Source organism: Watersipora subatra, chromosome 4 (assembly GCF_963576615.1).
Source record: "Watersipora subatra chromosome 4, tzWatSuba1.1, whole genome shotgun sequence".
Lineage (NCBI taxonomy): Eukaryota > Metazoa > Bryozoa > Gymnolaemata > Cheilostomatida > Watersiporidae > Watersipora > Watersipora subatra.
Window position 1 is genome coordinate 5,659,523 of NC_088711.1, and position 26,281 is coordinate 5,685,803.

General features: G+C 37.1%; 3 protein-coding genes across 3 annotated transcripts in view; 1 reads left to right on the forward strand and 2 right to left on the reverse strand.

Moving 5' to 3' along the window:
• Positions 1-608: 608 nt before the first annotated feature.
• LOC137394459 (twinkle mtDNA helicase-like) lies at positions 609-17,097 on the forward strand. The gene is made up of 13 exons (XM_068081182.1): positions 609-902; positions 1,042-1,147; positions 1,958-2,081; positions 2,386-2,555; positions 5,183-5,336; positions 6,345-6,466; positions 8,764-8,935; positions 9,509-9,643; positions 10,719-10,792; positions 11,055-11,169; positions 11,995-12,180; positions 13,735-13,863; positions 15,615-17,097. The coding sequence occupies exons 1-13, from the start codon at positions 632-634 to the stop codon at positions 15,789-15,791; spliced, it is 1,935 nt and encodes a 644-aa protein (XP_067937283.1). The 5' UTR covers positions 609-631; the 3' UTR covers positions 15,792-17,097.
• A 4,639-nt stretch (positions 17,098-21,736) lies between these two features.
• Positions 21,737-22,582, reverse strand: LOC137393857 (uncharacterized). Its single transcript, XM_068080568.1, has one exon. It carries the CDS (start codon positions 22,580-22,582, stop codon positions 21,737-21,739), a length of 846 nt encoding a protein of 281 aa, XP_067936669.1.
• Positions 22,583-23,048: 466 nt separating this feature from the next.
• Positions 23,049-26,281, reverse strand: part of LOC137393859 (serine-rich adhesin for platelets-like) — a 32,912-nt gene continuing 29,679 nt past the window's right edge. The window contains exons 14-16 of the mRNA XM_068080569.1: positions 25,756-25,927; positions 25,161-25,339; positions 23,049-23,221 (exon numbers count right to left, since the gene is read on the reverse strand). Of these exons, the coding sequence (XP_067936670.1) occupies positions 23,049-23,221; positions 25,161-25,339; positions 25,756-25,927 (524 nt within the window). The remainder of the gene's footprint in view (positions 23,222-25,160; positions 25,340-25,755; positions 25,928-26,281) is intronic.

Genomic DNA, 26,281 nt, shown 5'->3' on the forward strand with positions numbered 1-26,281 from the left:
AACCTTATTCTGAACAAAATCATTTAATCCGGTATACTGAAAGGAATGCTAAATCAGATACAATCACACTTTCAAGACTTTGAAACCATCTCAAATCCTTCTCAGCATTCGCGCACCTATTCATGTCATTTCAGTGAATAGAGGCTAAAATAACTCGGCAGTGGGTTACTCAATGTTTCATTTGATAGCTGCAGAATCACAGTTTAATGAACAACATTTACTAAAAGGTCGATTTTTGAGTTATTTATAGCATTGCACAATGGATTGCCTCATTGCTCGGCATAGACCTATTAACTATACTTTATAGTTAAAAGTACAGTTAATAAGTCTATGTTTCTCGATCAATTTACTTGATCACTTACTTTACTTCACAAACAGTTGAACCTAATTACTTAAACATTTAGGTTCTACTAAGACTTTTCACAGTCTTAAGCTTGTCTTAATGAGCAATTAACCATATTTTGAATATGGTGTGGAATGCAAGTTATTCTTTTTGAACAATTGTGTCATCAATACTACTCCTCTTATCAATACTCCTTCAATACTCCTCCAAATTTCTGTTCGACTTGAAATAATTGGGCTTGAATATTTCCTTACAGCCGTTTCTCTCAAGCTATGATAATCTTCTGACATGTTCACGAGGTGCCTCAGTGACCTTCGCAGACTCCCACAAGTATCTGATTGGTCGCTTATTAACTTAAAGTTTGCTCGAGGAGTTAAGGATGGTATTAAAGTGTCAGAATCAGACCCAGTTTCCTCTACAGACATCACACAGCACCTCCAAAAGCATGGAATAGAGTTCAAAACCGGTCATGCATGTTTGAGGACAACATGTCCCCGATTTATGGGGACAACCTCAAGGCTTGATAAAGTCAACCAATTATATATAAATAGTACAACAGGTGATATACTATCAACTTTTTTGCGTTAAAATTGCTCATTTAATGCTTTTTGATGCAACACAAAAAGAAGGTAGCTGTTTTTACTTGTGAAATATATAGTGACGTTACCTAATACTGTTCTTCCTACTTGTATTTGAAGGCTATTTCCTTTGCCTGAGCTGTAAGAACTCTGGGCCTTGGGAGCGAATAAGAGATAATATTACAATGCTCTGCAGCTGCCAGCCGGAGAAACAACGAAGAACCCCGTATGTACTGAACTTCTATACTGTATGTGTTTGACTTTTACGGAACATGTATCCTCTCTATATATGGCATGTGTGGTATTTGTATCCTGGTTATAAAGGACGTGTATTGTATTTGTACCTGTTGCTTATTAATGTCACGTGTGTGATGCATATGTATGTTTCTTATGGTTTAGATGTGATATGTCCTTCAGTCGCTCCATTCTTAGTTATCAAAGCATGCATTTTCAGAAAGCTATAACATTTCTTCTACCTGTGTTTAGATCTGTGAAGGATATTCATACAGTAGAGATGCAATACATTAAATCCGCAACAAGAAAAACGTTACCAACATGTTATTATGTAGCTATCAATAAATTAGCAAATAATATTTCTATTAATTATTTAATTGTTAGTTGTCAGTGATTAAGAGATGCCAATCATGTATATTTCTGCTATTTCATGTGGTCTTAACCTTTGAGGCAAAAGTACTAGAAGAACATGACCAATGCAAAATGTTAAACAAAACTGCATCATTGTTCGCCAATATTTAAACTATGAAGATCACTTATGTATAACTTTGTATACAGTGATACTGATTCCTGGCATGAAGTAGCTGAATTAAGTTATCTTGTTAGCTCCCAACTCTGTTATTATCAGTAACTGTCATTAGCCTTATTTTAAAATACTATCTTATCCATTTAGTTTCCTTGGCTTCGGTACATCTACATGTATAACTTGTGAATGGGAGCATTGTTCATCATAATACGTTACTTGGTAACTCTGGGTTACTCTCTGGACGCCTGTTAATGTTAGTCACACCTTTGTGTTTAGAGCATGTTTTAAGAGCTTGAAAGAAGCGCAAACAGATGCGGATGAGTCCAAAAATGTTACAGATTTATTGGCATCATGCCAACCTGCAAACTTGCCTGAGAATGAAATGCTGATTCTCATCGAGGTAAGGGCTGCAACTCTTCAGCTCATCTCATCATAGAATATTGTTATGAATACCACAATCAATGATGATATGCCTTGGATGGTATCTACTCTCTAAGTAAAGTTTCTGCTATGATAGGATTTTTCCTTTGAACAGTTGAATCCCCACACAGTTTGTATTAAGGAATTTTGAAACATTCCTATCCTTCCTAGACAAATGCTGCTGGTAAGGTCACCTCAAGTTCATTTTTTAATGAGCTTCATTTTCTTCATGGAAGCTTCTTTCTATTTGAAACTCTGCGACCTGATTTTTATTTTATTGTTAGCTATTGGGAATGAAAGGAATTCATCCTAAGACACTGCAGGATTACAAAGTTAATATTTTACCTAATAAGACTGGAGTTGTCTTCCCTTGTTGTGACATTGATATGACTCAACAATACGCAAAAGTGGTTGAGGTCAAAGGGAAAGGAGTAAAAAGCACAACATTTCCCAGGTTAGTAAGTTGTCCATGTTTAATCTAAAGTATGCTACCTATGTCTAAGTTATACAATGACATCCTGTATCATCTATATTGTGCTACCTAATGTATGTCTAATCTATACTATGACATCTTTTTCTAATTTATCGCATGCCATGCATGTTGATTCTACTATATGTTATCTACATCTAGTTGATAGTATGTCATTTATGTTTAATTTACAGTTTAATGATTTATTTCGGAAGTGTGCTTATAATGGATGTATCAGACGATTGTTGTTCGTTTGACAATTTTTTGTAACTACGGTGCACCCCTGGGTTACGACATACCTGTTTTACAGTTTTTTCGCCTTACGATGTGGAACACGATGTTCTTGCGGCATTCGTTCTCCATACGGCATTTTTTTCGCCATATGACATCCCATCAACAAAAATGTATATCAAAATTCAATTTTGGCAGTCGGTGTGCTGAATACCTCGAAATAACGAAGATGCTGATACGCTATTTGTTCAAATCCCGCTCACAATGCCTGAATGAGATACGATGCTTGCTCTCTCAGCTCAGCATTATTCGTTTTAAGTTGTACTGAAAATGAAACCGGAAACAGGTAATCAAGATTGAGACCATCACAAAATTACAGTTTAATTTATTAAAATACGTACTAAAACTTAGCTTCAAGTGCGAAGCTAACTTACGTAAGTAAGTTAAATTCAAAGTTTATGTTATATTTCTGCCTCGAAGAGCTCCATACGGTGCGTACTTCACATAGTACATTGTAATGTTACATTTCATTGCAGATCATAACCACTAAATACGCTAAAAACTAAAGTTACTGTAGGTAACTATAGGTACTAAAGTTAATATACTATTTTGTTATTGACTTTTAATATGTTAAGTATGTAGGAAAATATTAACCTATATAAAATTTTGATGCGTTTTAACAAATGTGTTTTCATTAAATAATTCCTGTGGGTTTCTATACCCCTCTATTCAACATTTGTGCTTTACAATGCCAAAACCGGACCAAATTAATGACTCATGGCGGGGGTCCACTGTATATATATTCAATTTTTTGCTTTAGTTTGAAAATTGTTTACTTCTGTTATAACAAAATCTTTGGTGTATATAACTTCACTCTAGAGTTTATAGCAACTGGAAAGGATCAGTTGCTATCCTTATATCTGTTGATCAGTTGCTATCCTTATAGCTGTTAATCAGTTGTTATCCTTATAGCTGCTGATCAGTTGCTATCCTTATAGCTGCTGATCAGTTGTTATCCTTATAGCTGCTGATCAGTTGCTATCCTTATAGCTGCTGATCAGTTGCTATCCTTGAAGCTGCTGATCAGTTGCTATCCTTATAGCTGCTGATCAGTTGCTATCCTTATAGCTGCTGATCAGTTGCTATCCTTGAAGCTGCTGATCAGTTGCTATCATTATAGCTGCTGATCAGTTGCTATCCTTATAGCTGTTGATCAGTTGCTATCCATATAGCTGTTAATCAGTTGCTATCCTTATAGCTGCTGATCAGTTGCTATCCTTATAGCTGCTGATCAGTTGCTATCCTTATAGCTGCTGATCAGTTGCTATCCTTATAGCTGCTGATCAGTTGCTATCCTTGAAGCTGCTGATCAGTTGCTATCCTTGAAGCTGCTGATCAGTTGCTATCCTTATAGCTGCTGATCAGTTGCTATCCTTGAAGCTGCTGATCAGTTGCTATCCTTATAGCTGCTGATCAGTTGCTGCCAAGCTTATAGCTGCTGATCAGTTGCTGCCAAGCTTATAGCTAAGTTTAGTCTTGCGTTAGAAACACTGGTGCAGTCCGTCCATGGTTTTCGACAACGAATCGTCATCTGTTAGAAAAATGATATATTGAAATTTTTATTACCAATAATGTAAATAATGCTACTGTATTGCAAGGCTAAAAAGACCTTTTTAATTAAGTATTTTTATAATATCTTGCACCCTAAACTGTGGATTAAGATAACAGGGAATATATAAAATACATTTAATTTCTCAAACACTTGATTAGCGGAGTAGCAGATTTTTACACTTTTATATACAAAATACAGACACTATTTTGTAAAGTCCAACAAACATATCTGCATATAACACGTCAACACTGAAGATATCTAGAGAGCGACAGTCTGCATATAACACGTCAACACTGAAGATATCTAGAGAGCGACAGTCTGCATATAACACGTCAACACTGAAGATATCTAGAGAGCGACAGTCTGCATATAACACGTCAACACTGAAGATATCTAGAGAGCGACAGTCTGCATATAACACGTCAACACTGAAGATATCTAGAGAGCGACAGTCTGCATATAACACGTCAACACTGAAGATATCTAGAGAGCGACAGTCTGCATATAACATGTCAACACTGAAAATATCTAGAGAGCGACAGTTTTCAACCAAACCGCCTTGCCAGATTTTTTGGCCCTCTCGGGTTCGAATTGCAAATTTTTATAGCATCTAAAACAAAAATCTTAACTCAATGTTTGACCTCTAGTTAAAAACTTAAGGTTTGGCTGGAAATCTAAAGTTTGCCAGTTTTTCTCCAAAGTATTTCAACTTTATTTTTAAAGCCAAGTTACAAATAGTTTTGTTAAAATATTGAGTGTTTGTTTCTAGGCACCACTATGTCGGACTGTTTGGGTGGAATTTGGCAAAAAACAGGAAATCAGTCGTGCTGACATCTAGTGAAGCAGACGCAATGGCTGTGTATCAAGCGACTGGCATGGCTGCCATTGCTTTACCTCGAGGTTCCTCTACTCTACCTCAGCAGGTGCTTGCTCCACTCTTACCACTGTTTGTGAAAATTTGTTCCCTCGATTTGTTGCTCCTTTGCTTGAGCGTAAAATGTGTGTAGCTAAAATGTGCATGGTGACATGACACATAGTATTACTATATATATGTACTACCTACTGTCTCCATGTACTACCTAGTGCCCTCCTCCTGCCCTACTAGCTGAGTCTGCTTCCCATGTTTATTTGTCCTTGGCTAGCTCAAGGTCAGCTCAAGTTGACGCGGTATGAAGTAGAGTACAGCTATAATAGTCAACAGTACATCTCGTGACACCGCTGTAGGTGTAGTTTTGGGTGTATGCTGAATGTCAGCTTCCTCTCTCCATATATGTTTAAGCAGCCTGAATAGATTCAGCTGTAGATATTATTTTATTTGTGATGGTGATATAGCACACTATTACAAATAAAATATTATCTACAGCTGTAATAAAATAATATAATAAAACTAATATCTACAGCTGTAAAGTAATATTATATCAGCAATACTTTCATCATATCAACAAAAGATTTTTATTGGTAATATTGTTATTAGTATTTGACACCATGTTTCTCCCCTCGTGCCACTGTTCATGTCTGTATCTCCCCTCATGCCACTGTTCATGTCTGTATCTCCCCTCCTGCCACTGTTCATGTCTGTATCTCCCCTCATGCCACTGTTCATGTCTGTATCTCCCCTCATGCCACTGTTCATGTCTGTATCTCCCCTCATGTCACTGTTCATGTCTGTATCTCCCCTCATGCCACTGTTCATGTCTGTATCTCCCCTCATGCCACTGTTCATGTCTGTATCTCCCCTCATGCCACTGTTCATGTCTGTATCTCCCCGCATGCCACTGTTCATGTCTGTATCTCCCCTCATGCCACTGTTCATGTCTGTATCTCTGTCACACCTCAGCATTCAGGTCATGATTTTGGTTCCATATACTTTCATGTTTCTACCATACAGTCTTGTCAACGATGAGTAGCAACACAACCTGTACTCATTGCAGGCTTTACCCTTCTTGGAGAGCTTTAACAAGATCACCCTTTGGTTTGACAACACTGTGCAGGCCTTTGAAAATGCAAAAACATTTGCTGGCAAGCTGGGTATGAAACGGACGTTTGTTGTGAGGTATGTTCAATAGTTTGACATACCAGTCAAAATCTGGTGTATGATTCCGATTTTCACTTTTAGGTTAGTTGACACGGGAGCCATTGTAATCTAGTGTCATTGGGAACTTTGCATAGACCGTGATGTTTCGATCTGGGATTATGTCACCGATTGCACCAAATACCTATAATACTTTCATTAGTTTCTAGTTTGCGTGTCACTGCTCAGGAAAGTTAATCTTTTTTCGCTTGCATATTTTCACCTCTACTATCTAGTAGTCGGAACTAAGGCATTTGGTTACTATAAAGAAATGAAAGGGTCGGGTGGATAGCCTTGGAGCTAGACTAATCACTAGTGTTACAGGCTACGAATTTTTGAGCTTCGAAGTTGTGGTTTTAATCGTAGGAATGAGGAGGATGTATTTAAATGACACATAGAAGTGGTCGCACAACTCCCAATTGTTCGTAGCTGATGAGTTCACATGCTACGAAGGCATTGTCGCACAAATCCGCGTTTTTTATATTAGTCTGTTGCGCTTTTATTTACAACGGAGCGCATGTTTTATATCACAGCTGACACTCCTAAAATGTGTCTAAGGCCAAATGTCAAAGCGAGTAGGAAATTTTTTTTTCAAGTTCGGAGTTGACGTTTTTTATTTTGGAGATAATATTTTTAAAACATGTGCATTAAAAAAGAGCTGCGTAGAGATGCTGTAAGGACATCACTAATGAAGACGATGAAAATCCAACCTCCGATCGCACAGACTTATGCAATAATACGAATATTGACGTTTACATCATATGCAGTACTTCGTTGTTGATACGATGTTTTCACAAAAACCCCCTTTGAAACGGAAGTTTGAATCGCTTTGAAAAATTAAAGATTCAGCGTTTTAAACCATTTGCATGCTACGAAGATGAAAAGTACAACCAAAATTCGTAGCGTATAACACTAGTGAAAGACAGTCTGCCTGAAAGGCACTCCAACAGCGTCGAACCAGAACTTGGCTATCTGCCAGCCCACTGTATTATCTCTGAGGACCATCATGCCACCTACAGTGAAGTACTACAGCACAAGAGAGAGAGCTTGTCTGTTCGTGTTATTAACATCACTCAGTCCTAATATAGTTCTGTTCTATTCTTTATAATCGCAACCACTTTTTTAATTTTCAGTAAGTCTTTTACTGAGTTTTCAAAGACAACTTTCCTAGTTTCAACTTACTGAGGTTATTATCCCAAGTGTATGACTAGCCCTACGCTCGCTTATACTAACATTTACTTGCCTATCAGCTGACTGTTAGTCAGTAACCTAAAACTCCCCAACATAGACTAGCTGGGCTTGTATCATAATTGTTTGGATATTAATGGTAGTCCTTCTACACAACTTCACTATTTCTTAAATATTAATTCAATGAATTTTTAAAAGTTTACATTTGAGTGATCGCTCATGTTTGCCGCTGCATAACGGTGGAACTCTGGCTAGGTACATAAGTCGTGTTAGAGTCTGTAATTACAATTTCATTACTGTATATTTCGGCGTATAAGGCGACCGTCAGATAAGACAAAGTACAAAATTCGAGCAAATATTTATAAATTTACTATATATCGATTGTATGTATTAGACGACTGCTAAATTGTTGTGTTCACATTTTTTCACAATAATTCTAGAACGCTTAGATACTGAAAAACCTACATAGGATATCGTAAACACTTACACAAGGTAAAAATGATGTAACCTTCCACTGATTCTTCACTTGGCTCGCTGTAAACAATGGATATCGTCACACACTGCTCTCAGGCTTTGTGTTAGGATTTCAGCCAATAATGTGTCGCCACCTTAGTAATTTTGGGCTCGCTGTAAGGCAGGGAAAATACTTTAATCAGAGGCCGGAAAAACATTGTATTCCACGTCATAACCTTAAACGACGGATTCTTAGGGCCACCGTATCCCGGAGTTCAACCGTACTGTAATATTTACTTCTATTGAGAAATAAAGGTTTATGTAATCAACTATTTTTATTTACAACTAATAATATTGATTTTTTCATGCAAAATGAAAAATCTGCACACAGAGTTCAAGGTTTGACTTTTTTATCAGTTGTATAAGAAGTCCCCCAAATGTTTAAGGATGTTTTTTTACTTTAAAGCTTGTCGTAAACGCTGAAATATGCAGTATTTAGGTTGGAATATAAGCCTGTTTCATATCACTCACACAGCTGCCGTAAATTTTGTTGAGTTGATTGCTTATTCATCGCGCAATCAATAACTAATAATAAAGAGAGGTAGATATAGACTGTACTCCTAATTATGATATTGCAGGCCAGAGACAGACTCACCGAGTGCCCTCAAGGCCCTGCGACAGGAAAAGAACTTGAAAAAGATCCTAGACCGTAGCCTCTCCCTTGTGCATGAGCATGTCATCACTTTTTCCAACCATAGAGATGATGTAAAGCATGAACTTGCATTCGCTGACAATGTCGCTGGCGTGCAGGTAAGCTCATTGGTTTCTTCTAAGTATGAATAAAAGAACCTGCGTATGCTGAACTTTATCTATTATTAACCACCTTGCAGTATTTGCTAACATTCAAAGTTATTCTCTGGACTTTATTGTTACTGCTAACATCGTATTAATTTAACCTTAAGAGTTGCAATAATTATTCTATTGAAAAATATTTCAATTTACAGTTCAAAGGCTAGAGTTTATCATTTAGTATCATATGGTGTGTGATATTGTGTATAACCCTATGGTAACATCTATAGGACAGTGTTATATCTCAATGTTTTGTGGGTGTCGATTGTCTCATGCCATAGACAGAACATTATTACACCTCAACTAACTGGATCACTTTAGTCCTTCCAGTACCTGACCCTTCTGTATAGAATTGAACATGGTTGATGCAGTGTTAATTTGTAGCTCATTTTATAAAAGGAATTTGTACTGACCTGCTCAGAGGTGTTTAAACCATTTAGCCATTCTGTTTGTGGTGTATCTACTTGATGTTTAGAGTTTTGTGTGATGTCATGTGGATATAATGGCGATTTTGAGTCTGTCACTCTGTTTCAGTGGAAGAACTTTCCTAAACTGAATACAATTCTAAAAGGACACAGAAGGGGGGAGCTGACAGTATTTACTGGAGGCACTGGATCAGGCAAGACCACCTTCCTTAGTGATTATTCTTTGGATCTGTGCACCAGTGGGGTGAGTTGCCCTCTCTCCTTCCCTACCTCCCCTCCCTACCTCCCCTGTCTACCTCTCCCTCCTACCTCTCCCTCCCTACCTCCCCTCTCTCTCACACACACTCTCTCTCTCACACACAGACTCTCTCTCTCAGACACTCTCTCACATTTTCTCTTACACACTCTCTCTCACATTCTCTCTCACACACTTTCTCTCTCACACACTCTCTCTCACACACTCTCTCACACACACACTCACACAATCTCTCACACCATCTCTCTCTCACACTCTCTCACACGCTCTTTCTCACACTCTCACACGCTCTCTCTCTCACACTCTCTCTCACACACACTCTCTCTCACACTCTCTCTCTCTCACACACCTCCCTCTCTCACACTCTCTCTCTCACACACCTCCCTCTCTCACACAATCTCTCTTTCTCACACACTCTCTCTCACAATCTCTCTCTCTCACTATCTCACACAATCTCTCACTCACACTGTCTCTCACACACTCTCTCACACTCTCACACACTTTCTCTCACATTCTCTTTCACACATTCTCTCACACTCTCTCTCTCACACCTCCCTCTCTCGCACAATCTCTCTCTCACACACTCTCTTTCTCACACACTCTCTCTCTCACACAATCTCACTCTCTCTCTCACTCTCTCTCACAATCTCTCACTCACACTCTCTCACACTGTCTCTCACACACTCTCTCACACACTCTCTCGCTATCACTCTCTTTCTCTCACACTCTCTTCTCTCTTTCTGTCAGCTGGCCATTCCTCATTAACAGATAGCAATCATCTTTTAGTAACTCCATTTCTTTCCCTTTATAATTTCATACTTTATGTCATACTTTATGAGATGTGTCAGTCTGTATATCTAGACAAGCTTAATTGATAGTCAAGTACTCTGAGATTAAATTGTGGCCACCGTAGAAATATGCAGAGATAGCCTCAGTTTCCACAACCATCTCAGTCGGACTCATTAGCCCTTTCTCTCGTAATTTGCTCTTTCATCGATTATCTTGCTTTGAGTTTAGACTCCCTGTTTACTTACTCACATTGGTGATTAATTTTTATTTTAAGGTGAACACGTTATGGGGCAGTTTTGAGATTAACAATGTTCGCCTCATGAAACTGATGGTTCAGCAGTATGCCAAGTAAGTTCCCAGGATCTGAATATTTACAAATTTGCTATTCTCATTCCATCATTAAGAAATATTTAGATTATATTATCATTGGAGTTTAGGCTAGAAGTAGTCGATAGTTTGAACACGGACTATTGATTGTTGGAAGAGGTGATCCCTGACATCTCTAACTAGATTCATTGTTATATTGAGCCATTGTATGAATAGAATATAAGGGTTTCTGGTCACTCAGCAAGTGCCAGATAGTGTGGCTGCAGCCATGTTATGATTGTAGAAAGGATTTGTCTGAGTACATAGAGGACTATGATAAATGGGCTGACAAATTTGAATCTCTCTCCATGTACTACATGAACTACCACGGCCACGAGGATATTAAAAAGGTTTTGGATGTAAGTCACAACTTTACGTAAAAGGTGTATGTATGTCTCACAGGTTATAAATAAAAATATTGTATTAGGTACATCATCCCGTTTTAACGTCTACATGACTACAATTACGAAAAAATATTCAGCTTTATGGAACAATTTTATAGTCAGAATGTTCTAGATAAATGTATTGCTGTGGTTGGTCAACAAGAGACATTGGTGGCTATGCGCTTTTAGCAAGCAAATAAGTTGAGCTACTAGTAAACATGCATCATATAGTCATATTGATTTGAGCTGCTAGTAAACACATGTCATATAGTCTTATTGATTTGAGCAGCTAGTAAACACAGATCATATAGTCTTATTGATTTGAGCTGCTAGTAAACATGTGTCATATAGTCTTATTGATATGAGCTGCTAGTAAACATGTGTCATATAGTCTTATTGATATGAGCTGCTAGTAAACACAAGTCATATAGTCTTATTGATTTGAGCGGCTAGTAAACACGTGTCATATAGTCTTATTGATATGAGCTGCTAGTAAACACGTGTCATATAGTCTTATTGATTTGAGCTGCTAGTAAACACGTGTCATATAGTCTTATTGATTTGAGCTGCTAGTAAACACGTGTCATATAGTCTTATTGATTTGAGCTGCTAGTAAACATGTGTCATATAGTCTTATTGATTTGAGCTGCTAGTAAACATGTGTCATATAGTCTTATTGATTTGAGCTGCTAGTAAACACGTGTCATATAGTCATTTCCAGCATGTTTGCTCTTTTGTGTACATTTATTAGATGAAGATCTGATGTTTGCATAGAAAGCATGTCTGGTTCGGTTGTTACAGACGATGGCGCATGCTGTGTACCTGTACGACATAAGTCATGTGATAGTCGATAACCTTCAATTCATGATGGGATCCCTCGATTCCGGTATCGATCGGTTTGTTCGGCAAGACCAGATCATCAGTGAATTTAGAAGGTTTGCTACGAAGATGAACTGCCATGTTACGCTTGTTATTCATCCTCGTAAGGTAAGTTACAGACTCTTATAGTAAGGTAAGTTGCAGACTTTTATAGTAAGGTAAGTTACAGACTCTTATAGTAAGATAAGTTCCAGGCTCTTATAGTAAGGTAAGTTACATTCTCTTATAGTCGCTTTGATTGTTTTCTTGAGTAGGAGTCTAAGAATAGCATATGCATACCCTTGAGTGGTACGTATTCTCTCAACGTAAACCGAAACAAAAACACCTGACATGCTTCTTGCTTGATGACTGCAACTGCACATTTTTTAATAGGTTTTGTTTATCAAATTTATGTTTTCTGACTAAATTTCTTTTTCGTTTTCATAAATAAATAAAAAATTTTTATGCATTTCAAGTCTTTTAAACTCCTTGCTGATACGATCAAAGTTTTGTTGTGTAGAAAGTCATCAGACAAATCAGTCAATCAATAAATTACAGAGTTCGATATAATTTACCACCACCTCATGCTTTTTTCAAGCTTTTATCAAAATTGTGTATTGAAACATATGAGATATAGAGATATTGCTCCAAAGCATTCTATATGTAATAATTTTATGGCCTGTCAGCGTAAAATGTTTTGTACTAAAATTGGCTGCTTTCATTTACTTGTAATTCGTCATTGAAAGAACCTCAGTTTCTCTTGCAGAACATATGAGTTTATATAATTTGTTTTTAAAGATTTTTATAGACTTCACTGTAAATTATTAAGGACTTGACCAGCAGACTAAAAACTTACTATTATTATTAAAAACATCTACGAGTGAGAAATGTATAAATAAGTGTGGGACTGTCTGGTCGTCTGCTTCAAGTGAACCATCATCTTTTACTCTCATGACATATAATATACATAATAACATATAAATTACTTCTGCCAAATTACTGCTGCCAAATTACTGCTGCCAAATGTTTCAAATACTGAACAACAAGGAGGGAAAGTAGCAGTGACTAATCAGGCTCTAGAATGATATTTGTGTACCTTCCTGTTGCAATATCACTGCTTACATCTAATGACTATGCAATGTTGGAGAAGCAGTAACTAAGAGCAATCAGTCTTTTCCAAATATAATTGTACAATTAGTCACCTGTTGCCCTTGCCTAGAGCTATTCACCTGTCACACCTGCCACACAGCTACCCACAGCACTTCTCTTTAGCAGTGCAGCACAATGGTATCAAATTTTATTTTCAGCAAGATGAGTTTTCCATGCTGTCTCAAATATTTTCCTATTAGAAGTTTTCACCTTCTTACTGGCATTCAAGTCACCTTGTTACACAATAATGGAAAAACACTTTTCATTTTCACACTAACCCACTGATAAAAATTCACCCATAAATTAGGAGGAATTGTAGGCAGGAATTACAATTACAATACCGGCAGCTGAGAGGTCGTACTAAAGACTTTGGGGACATTGATATACATGGCCAGTTCTTGAAGTACCTCAACCTGAAGTTTCCCATCTCACCCAAAGACCTTATTCTGAATGATATTAAATTTGTAATCATTGTTTTTGTTTCATATAGCGGTGTGTCATTTATGCGCGTGTCCTTTGATCATTCACATTTAGGAAGATGGAGGGGCTCTTACAACAAACTCTATATTTGGTGGTGCTAAGGCTGCACAGGAAGCAGATAATATTATAATACTTCAGACCAATGGTATTCCTGGTTCCACGGCATGCACTAAATACCTACAGGTTGGTTTCTGCTTGTCGTTTCAGTCTTATTAAGATATAGCTGAACTTTCTGGCAGCTGGAAGTTGTTTAACGTACCCTAGAGTTGAACTAGGTACACTGTAGTGTTACCCTAGAGTTGAACTAGGTACACTGTAGTGTTACCCTAGAGCTGAACTAGGTACACTGTAGTGTTACCCTAGAGTTGAACTAGGTACACTGTAGTGTTACTCTAGAGCTAAACTAGGTACACTGTAGTGTTACCCTAGAGCTGAACTAGGTACACTGTAGTGTTACCCTAGAGCTGAACTAGGTACACTGTAGTGTTACCCTAGAGTTGAACTAGGTACACTGTAGTGTTACCCTAGAGCTAAACTAGGTACACTGTAGTGTTACCCTAGAGCTGAACTAGGTACACTGTAGTGTTACCCTAGAGCTGAACTAGGTACACTGTAGTGTTACCCTAGAGCTAAACTAGGTACACTGTAGTGTTACCCTAGAGCTAAACTAGGTACACTGTAGTGTTACCCTAGAGCTGAACTAGGTACACTGTAGTGTTACCCTAGAGCTGAACTAAGTACACTGTAGTGTTACCCTAGAGCTAAACTAGGTACACTGTAGTGTTACCCTAGAGCTGAACTAGGTACACTGTAGTGTTACCCTAGAGCTAAACTAGGTACACTGTAGTGTTACCCTAGAGCTGAACTAGGCTTGAAGATTAGTCACAGAGTAGAAACAAGTTGAAAAACCATTCTTAAAAAATCTTTTAGCTTCATGTGTTAAGACTGCTTGAGCACTTCCAACGCGTAAAAATTGTTTCAACTATTGACTTTTTTATGTTTAAAGTAGGCTTTTCATTTCATAACACAACTTCAAACAATTCTTAACTTGAGCTTTTCATTTATAATATTTCAAGCAATCATTCAAGTCCAGCAATCTTTGACCAAGCCTCGTGCCATCACTATTATCATATAGTGGACACTATTATCATATAGTGGACACTATTATTATATAGTGGACACTATTATCATATAGTGGACACTATTATTATATAGTGGACACTATTATCATATAGTGGACACTATTATCATATAGTGGACACTATTATTATATAGTGGACACTATTATCATATAGTGGACACTATTATCATATAGTGGACACTATTATGATATAGTGGATGCTATTATCATATAGTGGACACTGTTATTATATAGTGGACACTATTATCATATAGTGGACACTATTATCATATAGCGGACACTATTATCATATGGTGGACACTATTATCATATGGTGGACACTATTATCATATGGTGGACACTATTATCATATAGTGGACACTATTATCATATAGTGGACACTAATTTCATATTACAGCGCATAGGCATATTTATCTGACTAGTCATCCTGTCTCACATTTCTGATTTTTGATGTTTGTCTTTATTCATTTGAATTTGTTCAATGATTACATATCTATCTGTTTTTAGTGCTGCTGTTTTCTAATTCTGACTTTTAATTTGTGACGTCTTGTATTGTGTCTGGTAGAGTTATGTGCACATGAAATGGCGTTGATTTGAAATTTTGTGGTCTTTGTTTTAATGCATAACTATTTACATTCCAGTTAGTGAACTATAACGCACCATGTCTATTGAGCTTAAAAACAACATGTGAAACTCGTATAGCATATTGGTTTAGTCAGGGCTGCTGTCCATAATTGACAGATGTCACCTTTTTCCACGCATACATATCGAAACGTTGTTTATGCAAACGCAGGTAACAAAGAACCGGTTTGACGGAACACTAGGATCTTTCCGGCTCATATTTAACAAGGCCTACAAAAGTTTTTCTGTCAAGTTACAGCCACCAGCCCTTGATACAATATCAAGTATCCCATCCGAACAGATCCTACAAGTTCTTGATGAAAATTCTGGTGATAATTCTCAGTGGTAGACATTCCGCTTTCAGCAAGTATCTCCTACTCACTTCCAACAGTCACACTAGCTAGTCTTCCACATACAAAGGCACGATATATTTTTCTATGGCCGGTAACTCTCTCACATATAATTTTTTACCTTTCCCAGTTATGTGTCACTGCGCAGCTATCTATGGTCAGCATTACTAGTGTAGCGGTTAGTTTTGTTTTCATATCCTCAGTAGAAGATGACAGTTATCAGGCATCATCTACACTAGGTGCTTCTATAAATATTTGCAATAAATCTAGTCATTGTTTTGGTCGTCTGTGAAATTTCTCAGATTATTTGATTTGATAAGAATGATGCTATTCAATTCGGCGTTATCACCAGCTACAAGAAGAGTGCTGCGTGTCTTTAGCGAGCGTTCAGTAATCACCACCTACATTTTACGAAGTTGCGATCATCAAATTTAGATTTTAAAATGTAAAATGAGACCATAGGGTATTCAACTGTACAGCAGGAACATTATTCCTGGCTGGCTTGTTATTTTGAGCAAAAAGTGCTAGGTCATTAAAGGTCATTACCAAAAAGTGTAAAACTAAATATACTTGAAATAGAATTTATTTGTGATCAAATTTGAAAGTCATAGTGGGAAAGAGTTTCAAGTGAACAATTCCAATAAGTTGTTGCACCATGACAACACCTTTACTCATTTATGCTTGTCTTTTCTACTTAGGTTATATCTCATTATAATTCCATGTGATAACAATGAATCATGTGTCAGAACTCATCCTTGTGCTGAGTCATCTTGGGGAAGTCGTTTATATAATTATAATATCATAATCATTCTGTCTTTAATTGAGCTGTTTTTTTGTATTGTATACAAAACATAACTTATATCTATAATGTTATATAATGTATGTTTTTGGGAAAAATAAAAAGATAAGAATTTAATGGCAATGAAGAACTCATGGAATGTAGTGGTGTTCCCTTACCCATAACTGATATGTCTAATGTTTTCGAACATTGTTCGAGTACAAAAGAAGTTTGCAAAATTCATTCCAGTATGTTGAAACTTTGATTTGTCTTCTTCGTGATATGGTGAAGGGAAAACAAATGTTGATAGATGCTTAAATACGAAATGTTATCAACTATGGTTATAAAAAACTGCAATAGATAAGTAGTCAGCACCAGACAGATAAAACCTTGACCCTAGCTGGTCATTTGTATACAATGTGAGTTGATGAGGGTTATAGTAGTAGTTATTCATATACGCGATCAATAAGGTCTATTAGTTTAAATCAGGTGCCACATCTGGCACCACCCTTGATTTATGTTCTGGTTTGATCAACTATAGCTGTGGGATAACGAGAGGTAGAGGTCGAGGCCTTAATAGCTTTCAAATAGCATCAAATATGTCTTTCAGTTGCTCTAAAAGATTGTTGTAGAAACTAATTGTTCAGATACAGCTATTCTCATTTTCAGTGGTATCTGTTAGGGCCATCCTCATGACCATTGAATTTAAAATGGCGCTAGGCATATCATCAGTAGCACTTCCAGGAGATTCTCATCAACCATAAATGTTGAAAGCTGAGTGGTAATTGTTGGTTCTTCTCAAGACATTTCAGATGTTATGAGATAAAAATGAGTATTGATTTTTTTGGCGGTCATTTTAAAGGCCAGACATTGGTGTAGACTCATTTCAAGGTATTAAAGGTGGTGAGCAGCAAAAATCAGATGTAGCCTGTGTGGAAATCCGACTTGATCAGGTGGATCAAAAACAAATCACTCTTCAGAAGAGTGCTTTGATCTGGATAGTGAATGTGATTAATAGATGTGGAAGGTTCATATATACAGTAGTTGTAGATTGTTCCGGTGATGTGGGTGTCACAAGATTCAATTCAAAAGTGACTTGTTTGAACTTGGAACCTGTAGGTGTACCTTCTTCCAACTTCGTGGTGGTGTGATCGATCAGAAATGTTTTCTCTTTCTAATAGTGGCATGTTCTGAAAATGGACCGGTAGACATTTGTGTTTTCGTAATATTTCCTGATGGGGAATACTCATATCTGGCAGCATCCTTGCTGTCTATTGTGGTTTATCATTCATAAATATGGAACGCTCAGAGATAGTTGCAGACTCCTCCTGAGATGTTGTGGGTGTTACACGATATAAATCAAAAATGGCTTGTTCCGAAGTAGTTACTTGAGGTGATATTTTTTCTATTGTGGAAGCTTGATGAATGAAAAATGTGCCTCTAAATGGACTAGTGGTGTGATCTTCATACGGATCAGTAGATGTCTGGATTTGCATAATTATGTGTGATTGAGAAAGCACACTAGGTCAAGCATCAGCCTCTTTATCTGATACGCGTACACTGTTTTCAGAGTTGGTTGTGGACCTCGAAGTTTTCGGATGTGCTTTGTTCAGTACAGTTAATCTTGGATTGTCAGACTCAAGAGAATTTGAAAAGGCCTTTGTAAAATCACAGGTTTTACTTGTTTCTTGGTTTAACAGATGGGTGGATTCTTCATATACAATATTATCAGTTGTAGATGCTTACACTTTCAGATTTACTAGTAGTGGAACTTACAAACGTTGTGTCGGATGCTGTTTCTTTTGTGGGTTCTGTATGAGACATCGAATAATTGTACCCAGTGGCAGGTTTGACATCTACTGTTGCTCTGTGAAAGTCGTCACCAGATGATGTCGGAATATCAGTAGTTATGCTCGCATGCATTACAGCATTGTAGTATATCAACGCAGTGGCTCTGTTTGGAATCTCTACAAAATAAGAAATTTAAATCTTCCATCAAATGAGCAATCCAGAAAGTTCTTATCAAAGGCAGAAATTCTCACGGTTTCAATTTAAATGCTCTAGTCTATTATGGCCACACCTTCTATAGTCGATTACAACTGCACTTGGTGCAGTTTACCCCAACAAAACTCACCCTATGTGAAAGCAGTCATCAATGCTTTGGAAAAAGGTACAAGGCACTCACCTTGAATGCTCTTATCAAAGGCAGAAATTCTCATGGTTTCAATTTAAATGCTCTAGTCCATCATGGCCACACCTTCTATAGTCGATTACAACTGCACTTGGTGCAGTTTACCCCAACAAAACTCACCCTATGTGAAAGCAGTCATCAATGCTTTGGAAAAAGGTACAAGGCACTCACCTTGAATGCTCTTATCAAAGGCAGAAATTCTCACGGTTTCAATTTAAATGCTCTAGTCTATCATGGCCACACCTTCTATAGTCGATGACAGCTGCACTTGGTGCAGTTTACCCCAACAAAACTCACCCTATGTGAAAGCAGTCATCAATGCTTTGGAAAAAGGTACAAGGCACTCACCTTGAATGCTCTTATCAAAGGCAGAAATTCTCATGGTTTCAATTTAAATGCTCTAGTCTACCATGGCCACACCTTCTATAGTTGATTACAACTGCACTTGGTGCAGTTTACCCCAACAAAACTCACCCTATGTGAAAGCAGTCATCAATGCTTTGGAGAAAGGTACAAGGCACTCACCTTGAATGCTTATTGATCCTGGTATGATATCTTCAGAATTGTTGAGTAAATCAGTAGTTAGCACATTGGTGATGGCAATAAGGAACCCATTCATCTGGCTAGTAGATTGAGTTGTAGTAGTTACATCGTTGACAGCCGTTTTTTGAAATATCACCAGAAACAGAACTATCAGAGAGCCTTGACTGTAATGGCAAATACATTAAATAGGTTGCCTTAAACAGAAGAATTGGAAGATGAAAATAATATAGTGATAGAGTATAAACTATAGTAATACAGGCGAAGAAACAGAGAAAGTGCGAAAGAGAGAGTTTACAAGTAGCGAATGTGGTGTGGCAAGTGATGAGTAAAAGCAGTATTTCTGCAAGGAGATCAGTGAATATGAGGTGGTAATCGCTGTAGGTCTAAACAAATGTCTTCTTCCAGACATGCTGCGAGTACTACATAGACACTTTCAATCAATCACTTTCAAGCGTGAGTTTTTAAACAAGACGGTTAATTGCTTTTTAAATCATTAATGGTATTCCTGTCTGCAGGAAGCACAAGCTTAGTGCACATCGACCCAATAAAGTTTGTGTAAAAGCTAATAAGGACTTACTCGAAACCAGTTACAATGCGGCCAAGGTATTCATCCCGATATTAGACCCACTGTATGCATTATCAGCTGAAGGCACTTGCTTCCTATTGAAAGACTTGAGTTGGGATCATTAAGGTCAGATGTAAAGTTCTTGTTCAAAGTGACAGTTGTGTTATAAGCAGCTAAAATTAGAAATAACCTATCATCCATCAGTTCAAGGAGTAGAATGGCACTATCATTTATGCAAAATACGCCTCAGGCATATGACAAATGTCTGAATTTGCTTCTTCAGCAAAGAATTTCGATTCAATCTTCAAAAATCTTTAGCAAAAAAAGGCTATTAGAATCTCACAACAAAAACAATTAATTGGTGAGGGGAGTAATTTCTTTAAACTACATCATAAATAAGATAAAAAAAATTTAACTGATCTATTGCATAAAGATTAAAAAACGCATAAAAGTCACACTTGATCATAATAGATACAAACTATTACATTCAAATTGTCCAAAGGTCTGTCATATTACTAGTAAACCATAAACATCTGACAACATTTTCATCCAGACACTAATTCAAGCATGAAAATTGAAACCAGGAAATAACATGAATTCGGCATGAAACAACTATTGACATTTCTTTCAGGATACAGTTTATATTAACTCGGTATCATTTTTGTATCAATGCTGGTGTAAATTGAACTATACCTCCAAATATGTTGATTTCAGACTTATCAGCACGTAAGCTTCGCTTAATAAAAATTTATCACCATCAAAGCAAGAATCTAATTCTATCAAAATATTGGATCCTTTGATTATTGTAAATCACAACTATTGATCACTGTTAGGTCAATTTTATAAAATCAAGATTAATGCTTACTTATGACTGTGCTTGGTAAGCCCTCCGCTGTTAACTCATAGCTCCCCAATGAAGCAGCATAACTGACATCAATAGGTATGGAATTAGTCTCAGTCAATGAAGCATCTGTTGAGTTTTCAACTATCATGGAAGCAAGCGTGCTGCTAGGGCTACTAGTTCCTGGCTCAACACTGGTTTTAGCCTGTTCATTTGTATTAATGATTGGCTTGGCTTGATGTACAGTAGTTCAATCTTCAGTGCTACTATCAGATGAGTTAATAAACCTTTCAGTTTAACTGAATTTATTATCGCTCAAAGATGTTTCTCTCTCTGAGATGGTGAAATGCTCTTGAAATAGATTAACAGATGTCTGATTTGTGAATTTGTTTTGAGAGGCTTGCAAATAAGAACCAAAATTGATCTTTGCAAAATTGGTTGGCATGAATGTAAGATTGCTCAAGTCTGTTACAGTAGTAGTATGATCATCCACAGATGTGTTCCTCTTTGAAGTTGTGGTATTGTCCTGATATTGACCAGTAAATCTTTCAGTGTTAGTCGAAGTGAATTCTTGTGCGAACTGACTAGACCTGCGTTCAGCCTTAACATCGATTGTACTTTCACTATCTATAGATATAGTAGGTACAGAGATAGACTCTTTTTGAAAATGTTGTGAGAGAAGGATCGGGAATGACTTGTTCAAAAGTGACATGATCAGAGGTAGTTGTTGTATGTGTACTTCTCTCTAGCGTTGTTGAAGTGTAATGAATTAGAGATGAATGTTTTTTCTTAAAAAGTGATGTCATCCATAATTGAACTAGTAGATGTCTGAGCAATGAGTTTTTTGGCGTATGTCTGATGTTTTAGGATTATTGTAATAAATAACTTGCTCAGTTGTAGTGGCTGTAGGATTAATTTTTAATTAATTTCTGTTGATTATGCGGTAGTGTGATCAATTGGAGATGTTACCCTCCCTCCATTAATAGAATGAACAGTAGATATCTGCCTTTCAGTTGAAGTGGTTGTTTAGGAATTTACACTAAGTCTGGCATCAGCATCAATGTCTGATGTGGTTTCACCATTTACAGATGTGGAAGGTTGCAAGATAGTTGTGGCCTTTTCTTGAAGTGGAAGATATGTTTTAGGATAGAAATCAGAAGTGAATTGGACAGATGGAGGAGTTGTAGGTCTGGTTGTCCTTGACTCTGTTATAGTATAATCTATAGAAGATGTGTCCCATCTTGAAGTTGTGGCATAACTAACAGATGTCCAAATTTCAGTACGAGTGGTTGATTGAGAAGCTATACTAGATCTGAAACCAACATCACCGTCTGTTAGGGTTTGATCCGTTGTCAATGCGGAAGGCTCTGAGATGGTAGTATGATCTTGAATCGGATCAGCAGATGTCCAAGTGGTGAGCTCTTGTTGACGCATCTCTGATGTTTCAGAATTAATATTAGAAACAACTTGTTCAGTTGTAGTTGCTGTAGGACTAATTTCTCCTGATTTTGTCGTTATGTGATTGATTTGAGATGTTACCCTCCCTCGAATAATGGTAGAAACAGTAGAAAAGCTCATTTCGGTGTAACTGATTGTTTGGGAATTCACACTAGATCTGCCATCAGCATCAATGTCTGTTGTGGTTTCTAAATTTACAAATGTAGAAGGTTCTAAAATAGTTGTCGCTTCTTGTCGTGATTCCGATGTTTCAGGATAAAAATCAGAAGTGAGTTGGACAAACAGAGGAGTTGTAAGTCTGGTTTTTAATACCTCTGTAGTAGTGCGATGCCGTAGAGATGTGTCCCATTTTGAAGTTGTGGCATGAATAGCAGATCTTTGAATTTCAGTAGGAATGGATGATTGAGAATTCATTCTAGATCTATAATTAGCATCATTGTCTCTTGTGATTGCATCATTTATACTTGAGGTAGTTTCAGGATTTGGTTTAGAACCATCTCGAGCTGTTTTTGATGTTATGAGATGAGGTTTAGAAACAGTAAATGAGTCATTTGAGGTTCCTAGGTGTACTTTTTCCAGAGTCTGTGGTGGTGTGACGAATCAGGGATGTGTCCATCTCTGAAATTGCAGTATAATTCTGAACTAGATCAGTTAGTGTGCTTTTTTCTGATTCAATACCTGTGTGATTAGTCAGAGATAAGTCTTTCTCCGGAGCAGTAGTAAGCTCTCGAAATGGATTGGAGGATGTCTGAACTGTGAACGCTTCTTGAGATGTTTTTGACCTTGGAAGATAAGCATCAGAAGTAAAATGTTGAAAATCAGTTTCTCTATGTGTAACTTTTTCAGGTTTCGTGATAGTTTGATTAATAATAGGCTTGTCTCATTCTGCAACTGTGGTATGCTCTTGAACTGTTGCTTCAACACTCTTAGATGCTTCGTTAATGGTCGAAGACGCGTGGATATGTTGAGCAGTTGATGTTGAGACTTCAGTAGTTGAACTCACACCCATTGCTAAGTTGTAGTACATTGACACAGTGGCTATATCTGTGATCTCTACAAAATGGAAAATAACTGGTGAAGTTCGATCTTTCATCAAATGAACAATCTAGAAAGTGTATATGTAGGTAGTACTTCTAGTTATTCCGGTCTTTAATATAAATAGTTTGTGACCCAGTTGAAATATTGGATTTCAGAAAGTCCTCCAATTAAAATCAAAGGGGAAGGAATCCTCTGTTCTAAGATCTCTAGTAATTTAGGGATTCATGACTTTGAGCAAACACAACTCCAAAACGAAGACTGTGCAGAGAGAACTGAAAGCATTAATTTTTCTCATGGTTTAACAGCTTATAGATTTTTCGTAGGTATTTTTCTATTGTGAGATCATATCTAAAAATGTCAGTGAAATGTATGAAAGAACTTCCAAATATCATAGCTTCGTATTTGCAAAAGTGTTGGTATTTCAATCTGAAAGCCTAGCTTGTTTAAAATTGCTTCAAGCCCCTGTAAGGCAAAGAATCCGCAACTACGAACTCTCTTTTTGAAAATGACTGCCCATCTATGGTGCCATAACAAACCCTTTTTGATATTATATTTAAGATTTTATTTCAGCTTTGTCTTTCCTGAATCTCGGCAGTTTTCAGGTAGAATATGATGAGATTTTTTAGCGGTGCAATGCTTTTGCTCCAAAATCAAATTTCACCCAAAGTATTTATTAGACTAAAAGCACATAATATCCAGCAGAACACAGCTTGTTCCATGGTGTAATAATTTGTTTGCAGTCTTGTTTAAAGTGTCTCTAATGTTTTATCATCTAGCTATTTAAAATAGACAGTTTATAGCTTCTTTGGCTATCAATTGCTGCGGTTGTGTCAATAAAGAGAATGTTAACAGTAAATAATTTCAGCAGTTTAAGAATTGTTAGCTCTAACATCAGAACTATCCACATGTATTACCTGTTGTAAGTAAAACGGGTAAAACAATCGCCACACACGGAGAAATCCAACAAAGATGAAACATAAAAGACACTGAGGTAAAGAAAGAGCAAAAAGGTCCAGTCATTAGTTAAATAATGAGATAATCAACAATATTAATAGTGGACACCTAGTTACCTGGTTAAAATAACTCAGACTAACAGATGTTGGCAAAGCTGAAGATAAAGATGGAGGATTGACAATTCTTTTGCATTATAATAGCTATGGCAAACTTTCCTTCAAACATTACTACTCAAAACTAATTGCTCAATGTCACAGTGGCGTATAGATCACACCTTTACCCCGCAAATTACAACTTGCGCAAGCAAAATGTAGCAAGAGTGTGCGTCTACATACAAAGTGCTAAGGCATTGGATTGGCTATATTTAAAAAAAGTTGGCAAAATTGTCTGTATTATGAGTTATGCCATTTGTATATGCAATACAACACAGCAGTCATTGATGCATATATTGAAAACAGGTATGCATAGATTTGTCTTGAATATAGCTAATTCGAAAGACTACAGCAAAACCCTACAGAATATATTCCTAGAATGTAAGTTCCTTTTATCCATGGATAGACAGGAGTTTTCGAACTGCAGTCTGGATTATCAAATTATTTTTTCAATGCATCTCCTCTAAATTATTACTGCCATGCCTGCTGTAGTATAGTAATGCCACACCTGTTCTAGTTTGTCACTGTCACACCTGCTCTAGCTGGTTATTGTCACACCTGCTCTAACCTATCATAATCATACCTGCTCTAGTATATTACAGTCACACCTGCTCAAGCCGGTTATTGTCACACCTGCTCTAACCTATCATAGTCATACCTGCTCTAGTATATTACAGTCACACCTGCTCAAGCCGGTTATTGTCACACCTGCTCTAACCTATCATAGTCATACCTGCTCTAGTCTAACGCAGTCACACCTGCTCAAGTCGGTTACTGTCACGTCTTCACCTTCTACTCTTCAACATCGCAATAATGGAATGCTATAAAAAAACCCACAAGGCACTCACCTTCAATGTCTATGGACCCTGATATGATGTCCTCAACATTGTTGGGTAAATCTGTTGTTAACACATTAGCGATGGCAACAAGGAACCGATTCATTTGGCTAGTAGATTGAGTTGTAGTTCTCACAGTTTGAGCAGTCTGTTCAAATATGACCACAAACAGAACTACCACAGAGCCCTCGCTGCAAGTAAAAAAACGCAATCAATGTTATGATAAGAGCACCTTCATTATTATAAACTATAATCATAGAAATAAGGTTACAAAGGTAGTATCAAATGTGAGCTAGTAATGATATATTAGTTGCACAATAGAAGAAGTGGATGATGGAAACGTTAGAATGCTGGAGTGTGGAAGTATTGTAAGAACAGTGAGGTTATAGAGGTAACATAGTGAGTTTACAAACATAAATATTTTGACTCAACCACAAGGCATATTTTATAAGTAAAGAATAACACAGTTTCTACAAAGAAGTACATGGAAGAAAAGCAGCATAATTTTCCTCTGAGTCATTACCCATACCTGCCATTGAGCCTTCATGTGTAATGTTTACTTCTGCATTATTTAGCATGATTTTAGATGCAGCTGGTTAGAACTTACTCAAAACCGGTTACAACGCAGCCAACATATTCATCTGCCAGATTAGAGCCACTGTATGCATTATCAACCGAGGCACAGAAGGCACTCGCTTCCTGTTGATAGACTTCTGAGGCGGGATCATTAACGTCAGCTGTAAAGTTCTTGTTCAAAGTGACAGTCGCGTTATAGGCAGCTGAAATATAAAGATTTGGGAGTGTTAACTAATAAATATTGCTCCAGCTATTAGATGTTACATACCAGTTACAGGGTTCACACCGAAACCTGCGACAGTTCCCTCTCTCATCTAAACAGGCTGACTGGGGTGAGAAAGCAGAGTATCATCTTTAACGCAGTGCTGACATGAATTATAAAAAAGGTTGTATTTTAATAAGAAACTCTAAAGGATATTTCCATAGCCACCCTGAGAAAGGACTTTATCACGATGTTAATACTTCAACCAGTAGCACCAATGACACTCAGAAGGTGAAAAAAATAAGTGAATAAGTTTAACCTAAAAGTACATAGATGAACAGTTTTAATTGTTAAT